General features: G+C 45.6%; 2 protein-coding genes and 2 long non-coding RNA genes across 10 annotated transcripts; 2 read left to right on the top strand and 2 right to left on the bottom strand.

Moving 5' to 3' along the window:
• Window positions 1–2988: 2988 nt before the first annotated feature.
• LOC136196418 (uncharacterized) lies at window positions 2989–5052 on the top strand. Of its 4 annotated transcripts, none has more exons than XR_010672186.1 (4): window positions 2989–3402; window positions 3460–4403; window positions 4582–4647; window positions 4696–5052. It is a non-coding gene; the product is annotated as an uncharacterized lncRNA (long non-coding RNA). The 4 variants fall into 4 exon arrangements; XR_010672187.1 differs by having other exon boundaries at window positions 3460–3484; window positions 4080–4647; window positions 4710–5049; XR_010672184.1 differs by having other exon boundaries at window positions 3460–4647; window positions 4710–5052.
• A 6-nt stretch (window positions 5053–5058) lies between these two features.
• Window positions 5059–6283, bottom strand: LOC136196419 (uncharacterized). Of its 2 annotated transcripts, none has more exons than XR_010672189.1 (7): window positions 6233–6283; window positions 6088–6185; window positions 5891–6037; window positions 5748–5831; window positions 5661–5696; window positions 5449–5605; window positions 5059–5400 (listed from the first exon to the last, which is right to left on the bottom strand). It is a non-coding gene; the product is annotated as an uncharacterized lncRNA (long non-coding RNA). The 2 variants fall into 2 exon arrangements; XR_010672188.1 differs by having other exon boundaries at window positions 5059–5392.
• Window positions 6284–8077: 1794 nt separating this feature from the next.
• Window positions 8078–9987, top strand: LOC136195807 (fibroblast growth factor receptor 1-A-like). Of its 3 annotated transcripts, none has more exons than XR_010671955.1 (6): window positions 8078–8427; window positions 8488–9316; window positions 9373–9410; window positions 9474–9577; window positions 9630–9693; window positions 9743–9987. XR_010671955.1 is itself a non-coding variant. In XM_065985271.1 (6 exons), exons 2-6 carry the CDS (start codon window positions 9125–9127, stop codon window positions 9732–9734), a joined length of 393 nt encoding a protein of 130 aa, XP_065841343.1. In that variant the 5' UTR covers window positions 8078–8427; window positions 8488–9124; the 3' UTR covers window positions 9735–9987. The 3 variants fall into 3 exon arrangements, 1 of the variants encoding a protein (XP_065841343.1); XM_065985271.1 differs by having other exon boundaries at window positions 8488–9196; window positions 9243–9316; window positions 9630–9987; XR_010671954.1 differs by having other exon boundaries at window positions 8488–9410.
• Window positions 9988–10599: 612 nt separating this feature from the next.
• LOC136196286 (uncharacterized) lies at window positions 10600–15390 on the bottom strand. The gene is made up of 17 exons (XM_065985810.1): window positions 15075–15390; window positions 14950–15012; window positions 14639–14890; window positions 14294–14578; window positions 14100–14233; window positions 13911–14051; window positions 12545–13856; window positions 12365–12496; window positions 12178–12306; window positions 12007–12126; window positions 11826–11951; window positions 11648–11767; window positions 11463–11594; window positions 11270–11401; window positions 11090–11215; window positions 10915–11040; window positions 10600–10866 (listed from the first exon to the last, which is right to left on the bottom strand). Exons 1-17 carry the CDS (start codon window positions 15388–15390, stop codon window positions 10823–10825), a joined length of 3690 nt encoding a protein of 1229 aa, XP_065841882.1. The 3' UTR covers window positions 10600–10822.
• Between the last annotated feature and the right edge of the window lie 3 nt (window positions 15391–15393).

Genomic DNA, 15393 nt, shown 5'->3' with positions numbered 1-15393 from the left:
CGTTGAGCAACTTTGAATGAGGTTTCTTTGCCTAGATGAAAGAAAATATATTTTGCGAACGCGGGGTGAAATGCTTATCGAAAGGTAGTAGTAGCCGTTTATTATAAAAGCAGATAATATTCATTGGGGGGCTGGGAAGACCGGATGCATGTACCGCTGGGGCGCGTGACGAGTCGGGTGCGTATCCGCGATTTTTTGCTTAGAACGGTTTCTTTTTTCTTTCTACTTTTGAGGGCGAACACTTAATCCGCATGGACGCGGAAGTTGGGGTTTAGAGATCTTCTTTCTTTGGAGAATTTTTAGAAAGAATGGCTCTAACGCTTATGCATAAGGCTGGTGTTGTTTAGGTACATACCTATATAGTGCGCTAGACTCTCGGACGAATAGCCGTCTCACTATTCGGCTCTATTCGGCCGACTCTCGGGCGAATAGCACAGCGGATCTCAAGAAACTATTTGAAGGCCCGTACTAAAAGAAAGAAGATTCTTTTGCCGTGATTCACTGACTGTGAGGCGATTCGATTAGGAAGCAAAGGCATCGTTGTCCAAGGTATGGATTCGCTTGCGTCCTCGCGCTCCGTATCAACGTTGTCGATCAAGAACAACGTAATAGCGATGCAAGTAAGCAAAGCGGGGCCCCCTTATCGGACGAATTCTTCGAGCCCCTCGCGTTTTTTTTCCTTCTCTCTAACCTGTGAGCCAAGTGGCCGAAGCCTACAATCTTTATGGAAACGGCGTCGTTCGCTCGTCTTCTTTCTATCTAAAGGAAACGATACTCGTCTTCGTTTCTTTAGAACGATCATAGATAGAAATATTTTCTATCTATGGAACGATCGCTGATGGCGTTTCTTACCATTTCTACGACGATCCTACGCCATCGTTTCTTCCCTATTTATCGGCTACCTGATGGTACGTCTCTCTCAGCAAACGCTTTCGTATGGTCCTCTCGACGCAGTATCGCGCTAATTCTCTCTGCCTCTCCTGCGAGGTCGTTCCTTTACGTAGAAACCTTATAAAACGCCGCATTATAAAGGGTTTTTCAGACGAAAGAGGGGCACATTACAAAAACAAACTTCTACAAAGTTCAAGTCAGGGAGGAGATACAAATCTTTTTAGCGAGAAATCCGTTTCCAACGAATTCCTCTTGTTCTCTTATGAGAACAGCCAAGCATTCTGCACTCGTAGGCCGATCTGCGATTTTATCTTCATCAGAAATCATTATTGAACAGATCCTGTGCAGTCGACGACGATTTATCATCTGTGTTAGCTGACCATTCCTCTCTTCTGGAATAGGCCCCACCCCCGTAAATATTTCAATTAGGGATACGCCTAGACTGTAGACGTTGCTAGGCAACGAACTGCGTGCCGACGTAGGTGGCATTCGTTCTGGAGCAAGATATTGGGGCCCCGCCGATTTGGAGCTCTCCACCAAGTGGGCGGCTCCCAAATCGGCCACTTTGACTTTCATATCCTTCGTCACTAAGACATTAGTCGGACGAATGTCGGCGTGAACGTAGGGACGAGGGCGGAACCCGTGTAGATAAGCAATAGCTGACGTCATTTGTACGACAATAGAGAGCTGCTCGTTGTGAGAAAGATAGCGTGGAGATGAGTGAGCTGCATCAATGACTTCGCTCACTGATCCCTCGAGTAATTCGGAGACGATTTGGAATGGAATTCCATCTTCATGACAGCACCGCATACACGGATGATGTTAGGATGATGGAGTCGACTCGCTGTTAGAACTTCTCTTTGGAATGTCGGAATCGTTCTTGGGGTCGTGATAAGATCGTGGAATCTCTTTATAGCAACTGGCTCACTGTCTCCTGTCAACAGTGGCGTCGCTAAGGGTGAGCCAGGTCGGGCAAGGTCGGGCCAGGCCCTACCAAAATTTCTGAGGCCCTACCAAAAAAAATGTGTTTCCTTTTCTTTGTAAGAGAGAAATTGGTTGGTTTACTAGTTAGTGTAGTTTCTTACGGTTAGGGTTAGTAAGAATAATGCTTTTGTAACGTACGCTGACCGCGGCCATCTTGCGGCAAGGTAGGAAAGAACGTGAGTAACCGCATATTGGAAAGATCGAAAGTGAGCCTTCACTAACTCTTCTTAGGAATTGCAAAGAAGTTGAGCTGTTCATGCATGCACAGCGGCCATGCCGGTTGCCTGATCCATTACTAGTTGAGCCCGCGCCTCCATTTTAGCTAAAGATATCGCCCAGCTCCGTCTCCTTTTTGCACAGGCTGCAATCCTTTATTCTCTCTCCTCAGGACGAACTACTTTTAAAGCAGAGCCGTTGCGGTGAGAGCGGCACGTGGCATCAGTTAGTCTTTGAGTTGCCGGTCTTTATTACTGGCTGGAACGTTGGCTTCTTTTATGCACAGAGAACCTTCGACTGCCTCCAAGACTATTAGGGCATAGATATATGTAACATGTACAATGATTTGGGAGAGCGGGCACGTACGAGCAAAGAATGACTGTAAGGCAGAGGAGGAGCACACACAAGCTGCCCCGCCGTATAAATAAGGTGTGGTCACGTCTTACACGAAAACCAGCTCTGATTGCCGATAAACGTGGTTTGCGTCCAAGTTGACTGCTCTAGCTTACTTGACCGTCTTTCACCGTGACGCCGGACGCCTTGATTAGCTGATTGTGTGTTTAATTAAAAGGTGTGGCCACCCAACTGACGCCTGACGCTTTACCGAATTTACCAAACAATTGCGAGCGCACTTGATCACTCCTCGCTCGTAGCTTGGAGTCTCGACTGCTCTGACAGCAGCTCTGTTTTTTTTGCTGTCAACTGCCACTCTTTACCACGACCATTTTACCCTGATTGAGCAAGATCTTGATCAAGGTCGACATTCCTGAACCCCTTCCCCTAGAATTAAGCCTTCTGCTGGCAGATCATGATATTTCATCAGAAAAGAGATAATATTTTCTCCGATAATATCTCTGATCAGAGATCTCTCATTCAGTTAGCGCGCGCTACAGAAGAAAGTCGCGACGAATTTTGTCGTTTCTTCAGCGAGTCGACGTGCCGTTACACCGCTACACTCGTGCTTAGAAGATCGAATAACCACAGAATGACCAGACTTTGACGTTGCCTTGACGTTTCTACGTACATTTGGACTGTTTCGAGTACCTAAGGAGAGGCAAGCATTCGAAGCGCTTTTTACTCGAAGGAAGCCTTCAGCTCTCTTTGACGAGGGATCTGCGCGCCTGTTGAAGCCCTAGCTGAAGCTGTTCGACATCGAAACTGAATCCGCCCCGCCCCCTTACGTACGGACAATGGCCGACTATCGAATCCTCTCCCTTCTAAGCAATCTCGCGTCTCTCGACATTACGCGTAGTCTCAAACCATTCGAAAGGACATTTTCTCTCGGCGACTGGACGACGTTTTTGATAATCGGTGAGCAAATCGATTTTACTTCGTGGATGCATTTTTTATGGTCACCGTTTTTTATAGGTCTGACGTCATGTTGGATCACAAGGTTTGACGCGTTCCTTTGGGGGCCCCCAGTGGTGCATTCACTTCCGAGTTCGGGGGCAGCTCTCAACATGTCATGTCTCAAATTCACATTTTGATATGTAGATGTAGGTGTCACGGCAGCTAAAAAAGTTTGGGGTCCCAGTTGTGTAGGCGTTCACTTAGAGGGAGGGGCCATTGATTGTCACTGGACGCGATTTGGGCATAGAACCGAATATAAACGTTAGGATTTATTTGTGACAGTCAAATCGAGGGTGGATTGGGCGGGGGCTGGTGGCGTTGCGCGCATGGCTCTCCCGGAGATGTAGGTAGCGGAGTGTAGTACGTAATCGGCCATATCCGTCGGTCAATCCTTGACTACGATTAATTAATTAATTAATTAAGGGCGATTTTACCGTAGTTTAATTAATTGAATAATTAATGAAATAATTCTAATTATTGATCGCTGTGGTGTTAACTTGTCTGTCATGCCAATGTTTAGCAAGAATTGCTGGGGCATAGTGGTAAACAGTGATAGATGATAATCATTTTGGGCACACTTTCCTCTACACCGAACGTTTGACCGCTTAGAGTTATGATTCTATCTCGTTTATTTCTAGAATCACAGACGTCAGGGTGGGTGATGAGCCTCTCCAAACAATGGCACATGGTTGGCACCTGGTTTTCGGTCCATAACCGTATCTTTAAGATTTCCTAATTTTGTGCGTCAAGTAACAGAAATTTTGTACAGAGTTTCCGGTAAGTCTACGGTCTTAGAATTCGTGAAGGCTTCTCGTTCTATTTTTAGATGGGCGTGGTTAATATTAAAGCGTTCCGGAAGTGTATCTATTTCGTGCGAAATTTTACCCGGGCGATCTGTTTGATCATGTTCGGTTGGAATACTGATAAAGTACAATGGATTTAGCGCGTTTGTTTGGAAATCGGTGAGTTGAGGTTTTTTAGCATCCCTGAACTATAGCACACGGTTTTTGGTCAGTTTAGGTCATCTATTCGATTCCTAAGTTTTCTACGTAAAACAATGCGTATTGGGTTCTTGTTTAACCTCGCAAAGCCAAATAGAATTTACGCCCCAAATTTTGGCTGAAATTCGCTTTTTCGTAGATATCACAATTTCTGCATGGATCAATTCCCTCCTTCGCCTCCGCAGTGTTCCTCCAGCCTTTCACGGTATAGATTTGATTGCAGTTCAATGCACCAAATTTTATTTGATTTTAGCTCTCCTCTCGCAGTCTCTCCCCAGGTGCAAAAGGAAGAAGACGTTGACGAAGGCATCACCCTGGGGACTTGGGTCAAAGTCTCCCTCCTTGTGGGCTGGAGGTTAATATGCGCCTCCCTCCATGGCGGCCGGAGGTTAATCCGCTGTTCTCCTGACGACTTGGGTTAAAGTCTTCCTCCTTGGGGGCTGGAGGATAATGTGCCTTCCTCCTGTGGACTTGGGTTAAAGTCCACTGTGGGGACTGCAGTCTCAGTCCTCCGCTTGGCCTCGTAGGGGGTCAAGCGGCAGCGCTAGGACAACCAAAGGGAGGAGGAGGAGGAGGAGGAGAAGGGGAGGGGACATTTATTTTGTTTATCCGGGATATTTTAAATAAAAATTTGAACATGACGCTTCCTACTTTTTGACACAAAACATTACGCGCGCGACATGTAACGTTCTGGAAGCGCGTTAGCTGAGGGACATGCGCGCGCGCCCTCACAGAGAGCCACGCTCGTGCGACGTCCCTTCGCTTTTGTCTCCACACCGCGGAGATCAAAAGCCGCATGCAACTACCGCTAAAAGCATGCGCTACAAAACAAAGAAACAAAGAAACGCAAAATGTTCTCTTCACCAGTTTGCAGAGACATCTTCAGATCAGACCAAAGAGTACAATTATAGCCTCCTGTGATTGGACATCAATCAAAACGAAGACAATCCCTATTCAACTGATAGCCACATTTCTCTCAGACGAGCTAATAGACGGCATGACTTACCTACACGATACGCTTTCGTTGTACGCTTGAAGAAACGATGGCCCAATTGCTATTCGTTATCTTGACGAGTCACTGTGGGGCCCCACAGTGAGTCGTCAAGACAACGAATGGCAGTGAACTTCCAAGCACAATCTACCCAAATGTTGGGAGGATCCGGCTGAAGAAACAGAAATGCTGAATAATAAATTAGGACAAGCAAGTTTAGCACTCACCTTATCAATTTCTATAAAATGATATATACAGGCGACCTACGAAGCAATCTCAAAAAATCTGCTTCGAGTTAACTATTGATTTACTACCTGTCAGTGCACAAGAAGTACAGTTGCCTTGACGACTGAGTAGTGTCTATCAAGCGAATACGGCGGACGATTGAAAAAGGTGTACTAGAGGAGAAATTACAAGCGCCTACAGGCTTCAATCTACACATGATGATCTAACTGACCTAGCATACGACCACGCGGTCGGCCACGTGCAATCGTTTTCACAGTCTCCTTCGACGCCAGAACGAGCGAAAAGACTTCCAAGAGAAGTGGCCGTTGTTTGTCTGTGCTGATCGCTGTCTCCGGAGATATCGCGGCCGTCTGAGTAGCTATAGATGCCGTTAGGCGATACATCTCAGTCGTACAACCGCGGTTTCACCGTGAATCGATTCATAGGCTGCGACTTTAACGCCAAAGCGGGAAACAGGGACGCGTGCAATGCGGCGTCGGCGTGATCGTGAGTAGGACCATATCGCTCTATAACCCATCGCTTTAGCCCGTTGTTCTTGAAGGAAAAGACTTACGTGTGGCTGAAAGGTCTCAGTCTCGCCTCAAGGGAAAGGGATGGCTTATCTAGACGAAGATTACGCCGGCCATTCTCGTTTTCTTCACATCATGCGTACTATATATGAATCCCGTATATGCTGCAGGTACATGGCGTGTACTTCCGGCAGAGACCCGTTACGAAAACTTTCCTGTACGTACGTATTTTATTAAGAACGTCTGGGGTGGTTCTTTCGATGGAAATCATTGCAACAAAAAGTACGCAAGTAAAATGGACGCAAGCCTATTCTCGGAGATAAAAATCGAGCGGCAGGACTTTCGCAAATTGGAAACGCAATTCCATGCAGATCGAGCCAACAGTGTCGCGAACAAATCTTCTGGCCGGGCCTGACCAGGTGAATCAGTGCTGATCTACGAGGAGACATAAAAGGTCAAAGACTTCGTCGTCTCATGGCCTTGCACAAAGAGTGTTCACCCGAGACTCGTCGATGAAGCGGCGTTGCGAATGACGGGACAAAAAAAGGACTCCAGAGTCCTTTACCATTCGAGCTTCGCAATAACTTGCCAAGCGAGCAAAGGAACCCGGTATAGTTTTAATTGAGCTGCATTCACGCAGCTTTTAGGGCTTGGCAGCTCGTACGGTTTTTATCGGGTTTTTTTATCTTGTTGTTCTACGGGAGAGTCATCCGGTATAGATCGCTTCTTCCCTTTCGCATCCGTGACTGAAGTCGCTCTAAGCTAAGCACCGTGCCCGAAGCGTTATGCCGTCATGACCGTTTCCCAAGAGAAAAAGTGCGGAAGTAGACTCCGCACGCGAGACGATGACGACTCAAATAAACTGTTTCACGGAAAATAAGTGTGGGATAAAATCACTTAAAAGGTGCGTTCCGAGAGCTAGTCGCCGTCGACCCTATCAATCTATTTGGAGACTGAGAAAGGCAGAATAAGAAAGACGTCGTAACTTTGTCGGCGGAACAAAGCTCGCCGTACCCTTAGATCATTTCCATGGCACGCGCGCGACTCTCAACCAATCACGAGCGCTAAGCCTCTTATTGCACTGTTCCGGCGATATTATACGCTTTGTGGTCGGTGTCTGTTTGTGTGGATGTATGCTAGGGAGCAGATGACGCAATAGTACTTCTGTAATACATATAATAACTAGCTTCCTTTAGGTATTGCTGCATGGAAGCTAGTTTTCGCTAGTTAGTTATTGTGAAGGGGTATGACCTGGACGTCCAATGCGAATGACTTTTCCTCCATGAGTGGTAGAAAGCCGCGGCCATGTAAGAAATCACTTCTATCATGTTGACTAACGCGTGCCGACTATTACGTGGCCACGTACTGGAGAGATCGACCGTAAACCGCAATGAGTAATGTACCGTCAATCGTAACCGCAACTACGAGAGAGCAACGATGAACGCTTCCTTAATTGCCCACGTCATAGTTACGATTGTAAGCTCCGGTGCACGAAACAATAATATCATATCGTGCGAATGGAAGCTAATGAGTTTCATATAATTACGTGCACCCCCTTCCCTTCCCGCGGGCCCCCGTCTCCGACAAACGAATCTCGTATAGCATGAAGGGCGTTTTTGCCGCGAGGCGCACTTTCCTATCTCCTCGAGATATTAACCTCTCCTTGCGGTTGCTGTAATTGCATCCTGGCTAACTTGGAGATAGCGGTGTGAGGCAACGTCGTGTGACCGTTTATCAAAAGCACCGGACGCTAACTTGGACCACAATAACCGAAGTTCCGTAAGGAAGTTAGCGCATTTTCTCAAGCTAATCAAATTACAGTATAGGAAACCGTCCGGACGGCCTGTATATAAAGGAGAGCGACATTCAGGTTGTCACCCGAAGCGGAGAGAGAGACTGAGAGTACATGCAGATCATGTCAGTCATAGCCAATTTGTTTCAAGTTTCAGTCGTCTTTTTCTCACTTGTTTTGAATTTCGAAGTATTCAAGGCTGAGGCGGTTTTCTGTTCGAAGCCCGAAATTAACGACATCGCCTTTTACATGCGAGACGCCGGTGGGAACAAAATGTGGCTGAACGTCACAAGCAGGAACAAAATAGAGTTCGGCCCCGAGAGCAAGAGAACCAATTTTTCTCTTTGCTCCGGTAAGGGAACCGGACAAACAGATTTTGCATTTGCTGGTTTAAAAAAAAGGCGTTGCCTTGGATTTAGTGTGACGAGTGGGAAGCTCAACGTCATTGTAAGTCATCGCAAAGTTGCCAAAAACGCAATATTAACGCAGCTCTCTTTGGCTGCATAGAAGGGAAGCCACTGCGAAAGCAACCTAATTTATACAAGTGGAGATCCTGAGATTGATCAGCTGCTTGTATTCAAACAAAAAACGAACGAAACTTTACTTCCCGGCACAGCAACGTTGAATTCAATTGAAGACGACGAGAGTCCGCGATTCTTTGTTGAAAGCGTTGGTGTGACTCTGATAAAAGGTCAATCATGTCAGCTTTTGAAAAATTTTGCCAAAAGGGTGAAGTTGAACTTGGAAAATAGGTTGTTCTGGAAGAGGCTTAATTAAAAGCATTAATTTGATATAACTTGATAAAGAGAAAGGATAAAAAAACTTTTCTGGTATTTTCTCCAAGATTTGAGCACAAATGAGGAATGTAACCTCTGGAGACACACGCCATACGCGCCTGTGCGGCCGGCCACCTCCATGAACGTGATCATTTATTTGTTATTAGTCAAAATAGGTCAATCAATTCGAAAAGGGCACATAGGCTACTCGAACAGGAGGGAAAATGATTTTTAGGTTGGCATTTTTTCGACTTACCCTTTGCCTGCAGAAGATGCTTGACGACTAAAGCTAACTCCTAAAGACAAGTGACACCTGATCCTGAGATCGAAAATAGCCGAAGACGCTTAGCCTTTTATCATTCAACAATATGACTCGACCGCGCGTTCGGAATAAACACGGCTCTGCGCTCACTCGCTTCCACATTGACAATCGAAGCCCTGTATATGCTTGATGTCTCGTGACTATGTTCGAAATGGTTTATTTAGAAAAGTCTCGTGCCAATGAAATTGACAGCACCGGAATCGCTGCCATATCGCGTTTTTACCGAATCAAGTGACGTGTAAGTGCTCATCGAATAAGGTCAATACGCACTTTCACGTGATTAAATTTTTCAAGCTGGTCATTCGGCTCTGCATGGGAGATCGCTACACTAGGTAAAGAGTAACGTACATTCTTCGTGAAGAAAATTAATAGGCAATCTCCGTTTATTTTTATAGAAAGTGCGCCTTATCCTGGCGTGCCCGTCGAGAAATTGTACGACATTCTCACGAAGGGCGACTACCGGATGAGAAAACCGCGCACGTGTTCGCGCAAGTTGCACGTGCGTGCATACAGCGACGTCGTAAATTTAAACTTAAATTTTGTACGCCTAGTTACGATCTCATGCTCAAGTGCAGGGCTCTCGATCCGCACGACCGACCGAAACTTCACGAAGAGGTAAACGCAATCGAAAACGCGATTTCTATGATTCTAACTAAGGGCTTAGAAGAAAGACGGAGACGACGGGGAGAAGAAAGTATAGGTTCCGATTTTTTTCGAGAGACAGGCGGGCCATCTCGACAGACGAGAGGGCGGCTGGCCCGCGACACCAACTTCGTCCTCTTTCAGACTCTAACTCGCATGTTTTGTACTGCATTATTTTTCTGGGGAGTGAGGACTTTATCTGACATTAGGATGGGAGGGCTGAGGACTTTATCTGACATTAGGATGGGAAGGCTGGAGGGCTTTGCATGTGAGGGCGATTAACCAAGTTAAAGGAACAAACGCACTCTATGTCCTCTCCTCTCCTCCTCTCCTATATAACTTACGGACACGTGGTCGGCCACGTGAAGTCGACTTTGCAGGTAATAACGAGCGAAATAGAAATTTGAGAGAAGCGGCGGTTACTTTTCTTGTGCTGATCGCCGTCTGCGAAGCTTCTGGCCGTGCGATTAGCTGCGGCCAGGCGATCCGTTCTGAGCCGTGCCGTGTCGTACGCGATCGCATCGCTCTAACCCATCGCTTGGGCGTCGCTCTCCCAGGAAAAGACTTACCTGCGTATGTAAGATGTCGCTCTAGCCTTTAGAGAAAGGGATGGCTTAAGTAAACGGAGATTACGCCGCGATTCTCGTTCTTCAGGACACGTCACCCGTAAGTTACAATCCCGTATGCTGTAGATACGTATATGCACCATACATCTATGCATGCACATTCCGGGAGAGATATTTAGGAGGACGTTTATATAGCTATACTGTCGCTAGAGAACAGGTCAAAATCGTGCGCTGATACGCGTGCGAGCAACAACGCCTAACGGAGAAAGGGATGGCATGCCGCGGACAACTGACAGGCTAAACTCTACTCCAACAGCACTCCTTTATCTGTTATTTTGAAACATGGTAAAAACAAACCAGAGCCTCAACCTAACTAAAGAAAGTGAAAAAGCTTAGCACTAACAGACGGCGCATTAATATTTCTTTGTGTGAAGGCGAAATGATTTCACCTCAAGACAAAAAAACAATGTCGCTACTAGTTCCTCTGATAAGGTAACACGTAAGGTAGAACTGCTTTTGTCGTAGGGTAAAACTAGCTAATGTCGTCGCTTCTCTAGTAAAAATTGCTGCAAATCCGATACTATAGAAAACAAATCGAAACAAAAACTTCAGGAAAACATTCTCTTACACTTCTTAACAATCTGGTGTTCATGAGAGCGTCGAAAAAGCTGCCTCTTGACTGCGTTCCTCAGAAACACTTCCGCTTCGTCAAATTTTCGTAGAAACGAAAGACAGCGAACAAAATTTGTAGCGCCTAAATGAATTCCTGAGGAGCCCTACGATTTCACTGCAGATGAACCTACTCTGTATGAAAGTGGAATCCTCAGCACGCTCTGAGTACTTGGCTGCCTTCCCGTACCACCTAAGAGCATTTTCGCGCCGATTTGCTGACCAGTAACACGTTGCAATTTTGTTAAAAGAAATCACGGCTGCTCCAAGCGGTTGCTCAGTAAACGAATATATTTCTCAAATAGGGCACTTACCTAAATTCGTGTACCTATAGTTGGCGTCAGAAGAAACTAAGATGTCAAATATTTCCCCAGACTTTTGCATGTTTGAAAAAGCCTCGTCGTCCCTTTTCAATTTCATTAACAAAGTGCCTAAAAGCACAAGACCTAAAGGATGTAAGACACGATGCATGCCCACATTTTGATTCGTCCTAGATAAGAACTATACCTTCGGCTCTTTGGCGTTCTGAGTCAGGGCCAGGACTCCCCTTCTCTAGCAACGTCAGACTCTCTTTCTGACATTCGACAGCTTTGCGCAAGTCCCCTGTCCCGATGAGCTTAAGAGCATACGATTTCAAACCTAAAAATCTTGTTCAAAAATCGAAATTTGCATAGCGAGACTAAGTAATTAACATTTGGGTAAGAGAGGATAGTTAGGAAACGATCTTGCTATAGTAAGAGCTTCTCTGGATACGGAAAGACTTTCATGAGGTTTTCCTCCCTGCTGAAGGCACTCGCTGAGCTCTAGCAGAACTAAATACAATTACAAGTAAAACCACGATATAGAGTAAAAGTAAATAATATAGCGTACCCACGCCTACTTGAACGTGCCCCTCTGGATATAAATTCTTTGAAATCTTGAGCGATTCTCTGTAGCACGCTTCAGCTTTTTCAAACTGGCCAAGCCTCGTCTGACAAGAGCCAAGTCGCTTGTAACCTTAAATAAGGAACACCTGTGAGTAAAATCTACTGCACGCACCGCAGATGCGTACAGTATGCTAGAGACTCATCAAGCAAGTCAGACTTCTCGAAAGTGGTCGCTTTTTTCAAAGCTTCCATTTCCTTCTCAATATCACCAACTTGACAATACATCAAAGAGAGCGTGACATACACTAAAAATTCGACTTCGGTCAGAAAATGCGCTGGAAGCTTATACAGCGTACCGTCAAATTCTGCTGAAGGGGGTATTTGCACTACTTGTGCTACAGCAATCATTCTTTGAAGAAGTTTATTTGCAGCTGGCAAATAGGAGGAACCCAAGCGGCAATAGACCTTAGCTAAAAATTCCAGTTCTGAAAAAGATAGGAATAACTAAATTGCGTCTCGGTTGACTTTCGAAATGACTTTTACCATTCCAGAATTTTTTTATGTCGGTGTCGGAAAATTGCTCAGCCTTCCGTCCTTCAAACGCTTCAATCAGACTCGATTCTGCTTTGGCGTATTCTCGCAAGTTGAACTGAGCAACAGACAAATCGTAGCAAACTAAACAGAAGTAAGATGATTCAGACAAACAAGGATATGACCGCTTACATTTGGTACGTAGTTTTTCAGTCTTGCTCCGGCTGACACAGAGCGTCCACTTGCGAGAGAAATTATCATATCGATGACGACACAGCCGTTCTGCTTCTTCCAGAAGTCCACACGTTGCAGAAAGTTCAATTGCGTACTCAATGACATCCAAGTACACCTCACGATGCTCCTCCGTTTCAAGCATGTGATGTGCTACAGCATTGACGTGGGGTAGAAAACGAAGCAAGTCAGTGTCTCGAACGTCAGTAATGTGTTCGGAGATAGCTTTCACGTTGGGTAAGAGGTGCAACAGAGCGTTTCCAATTTCTTCCAATATAGTCAATATTTCAGCTGAGTGACTTTCTTCCAATCGGTCTCGGCAACTCGCTTGAATCATGTGATGCATGGAGTATGCTAAACGCATGTCGTTGTCTTCGACGAGGATTTGAATCAAAGACTTTTCCTTGAGGGCTTTTCGCCCTCGCGCCAATTGGTATTCAGCGTGACTGGTGCCAATAAACTTGGATTGAGCGACGACGTCTTCAGGCATGCTGTAGGGCGAAAGGAAAGCGCAGCACTGCAAAATCGAGTGTCCTTCGGGAGAATCCTTCTCGATCTCTTCCAAATCTAGATCCCACGTGAGAAACGTGAGACACTTTGACCGGTATGCCTCTTTTGCTTTAGTGAGAAGTCTTTGTTCTCGACTATTTAGTTCTACGCCGTTTAGATCGAGATCAGCCAAGTCCTTTAGTCTAACGACGTCCACTTGCCGAAGAAGGGGTTTGACGTGAGACAGATGGAAATAGCGGAGATACGTTTCCAAGTCGAGAGCAGAAGGATCGAGCATTTTAGCCTTTTTGCTGAGCTTCGTCCAGTAGGCCTCCAGAGAAAGGCCCAACTTGCCAACAGTCGTTCCTGCATGTGCAAGAGCAATTGGAAGTCCTTCTATTGGCGGTTCTTTAGCAAGTCTTGCAGCAAACTCCTGTTCTCTCGAATTCAATCTCACATAAGCGTAATCCTGATTTCCTGTCCAAGAAAGAAGAGCATTGACAGCTGACATTTCTTTGAGAGAGTCCAAATCCTTCACAGAGATGCTTGCATAGCTCGGAGGAAAAGTGATGTCCTGGCAACGGGTAGTGATAAGGACGTGGCAAGGTATTTCAGAGTCGGGTAAGAAATCTGAAATTAGCTCAAATATGTCCGCGTTGTCGAAGATAATGAGAGAAGGATATTGATCTTTGAGGTACTGCTGAAAAAGCCGACTGTCTTCGTCAAGCGACGGGTTACTAGCTATTTTTCCATCTCCACCTTGCAAGAGATCGGCACTCCGAATCTATGTAACAAACAATAAAGAAAAAGAATTCTGCTTCACAGAGACTGAACTTACACTTTGTCTAAGAGAAGCAAGTAATGACGCAGACGTTTCGCTGCTCAGCAAATAAACTCCGCCTCGATATTCTTTGCAAAATTGAAAAGCATAGCAGTAGGCAAGGGAAGACTTTCCCATGCCGCCAGGACCGCTTAAAACCTAGGAAAAAAAATTGACCAGTTTTCTCTAGAGTGAAGTATGAGCTACTTGAATTTTGCATTTTCCACTTGGTTTAACGCGACCTTCACGAACTCTGCCACTCCAGAAAAATGTCTCGATTTCGTGAAGCTGCCCTTCTTGACCAAACAGAGGCGGATTATTTTTAATCTGTTTGGGCAAGGCTAACAAACAAAAAGACGGAAACGCGTACTTTAGGAATGACTTGGTAGCAAAAGGTGCACCTCTGAGCCACTTGTTTTCGTCACACTGATCGTCTTCGTTTCTTGGCACGACTTTTTCAAGACATTTTCGCAATTGCGACAGAAGCACTTCACTTGGCCCATTGTCCTGAACGTACTTGGAAACGAGATTCCATGCTAGCTCCTTTGAAGTTAGTTGGCGTATTCTTCCGTCATGTTCCATGCTGTCTAACTCCGGTTTGCTGAAGTCGAGGAAAACTCCTAGGGCTTTCCAGTTCCTGTTCACTTCTTCAGTAGCAAATTTGTAAATAGAAACATCGTAGCTCTCTGTAGAAAATCTCTTTTCAGTCTGGTATCACACATAATCATCTATTGGAAAAATCTAACCTATAGCAATACTCAGCAAAACGGTGCTGAAACTTTGCTGGGCCTGTTCAAGGCTATGGCTTTCATTGACTGCCAAATGTAGTGACAATTTCTTTGCTGCTTTTGAAACCGACTCAAAATTCATTGCTTGCGAAGCGTGCGCCAAAAGATTTTGAAAACGCTTTCTATCGCTACGGCTGCTTTCATGAAGAATACTCTCCAGGAAAGCGAGGCAGTCGCTTTCGTCGAGATCAGCCAAAGTTTGCTTTATTTCTAAATAAATGAGAAGTTAAACAAATGAATAAATGTTTGAGTTTCAGAGACGAACGTACCAAACGGAGAGCTCGTGCGCTTCAGAGGAAAGAACAATTCATTTAATTCACACTCGCTGAGGTCTGCAACAAACAACAAATGAACCAAGTCAGCTTTCTGACGAGGCTTCTCTGAACTTGCTTACCGAGAGAAGGAAGACAGCTACTAATTACGTCATCGTTCCGCCTCCTTGCTGCAAGAACGAATACGCTCAGATTATGCTTTCTCTCTTCATTTCGATGAGACAGAGCGTCGAATAAAGCTCTGAGAAGGTTCAGTGTAGGATTTAGGCTCGTATGTTGACCGACGAGACGTCCCACTTTCTGGAGAGCGTTTTCGCTTACGACTCCACGCTCGATCAGCGCCTGAGCTATGCCTGAAACGTTTAATGTGCGTTTCAGACGCTGGCAGTTGGCAGCGAGGCAGAATACGAGCTTCTGCTCTCGAGTCTCGGATTCCATTTG

This window comes from Oscarella lobularis, chromosome 15 (assembly GCF_947507565.1).
Source record: "Oscarella lobularis chromosome 15, ooOscLobu1.1, whole genome shotgun sequence".
In the NCBI taxonomy this organism is placed as follows: domain Eukaryota; kingdom Metazoa; phylum Porifera; class Homoscleromorpha; order Homosclerophorida; family Oscarellidae; genus Oscarella; species Oscarella lobularis.
The sequence above is the reverse complement of the archived record's forward strand: the minus strand, read 5'-3'. Positions and strand labels throughout refer to the sequence as shown.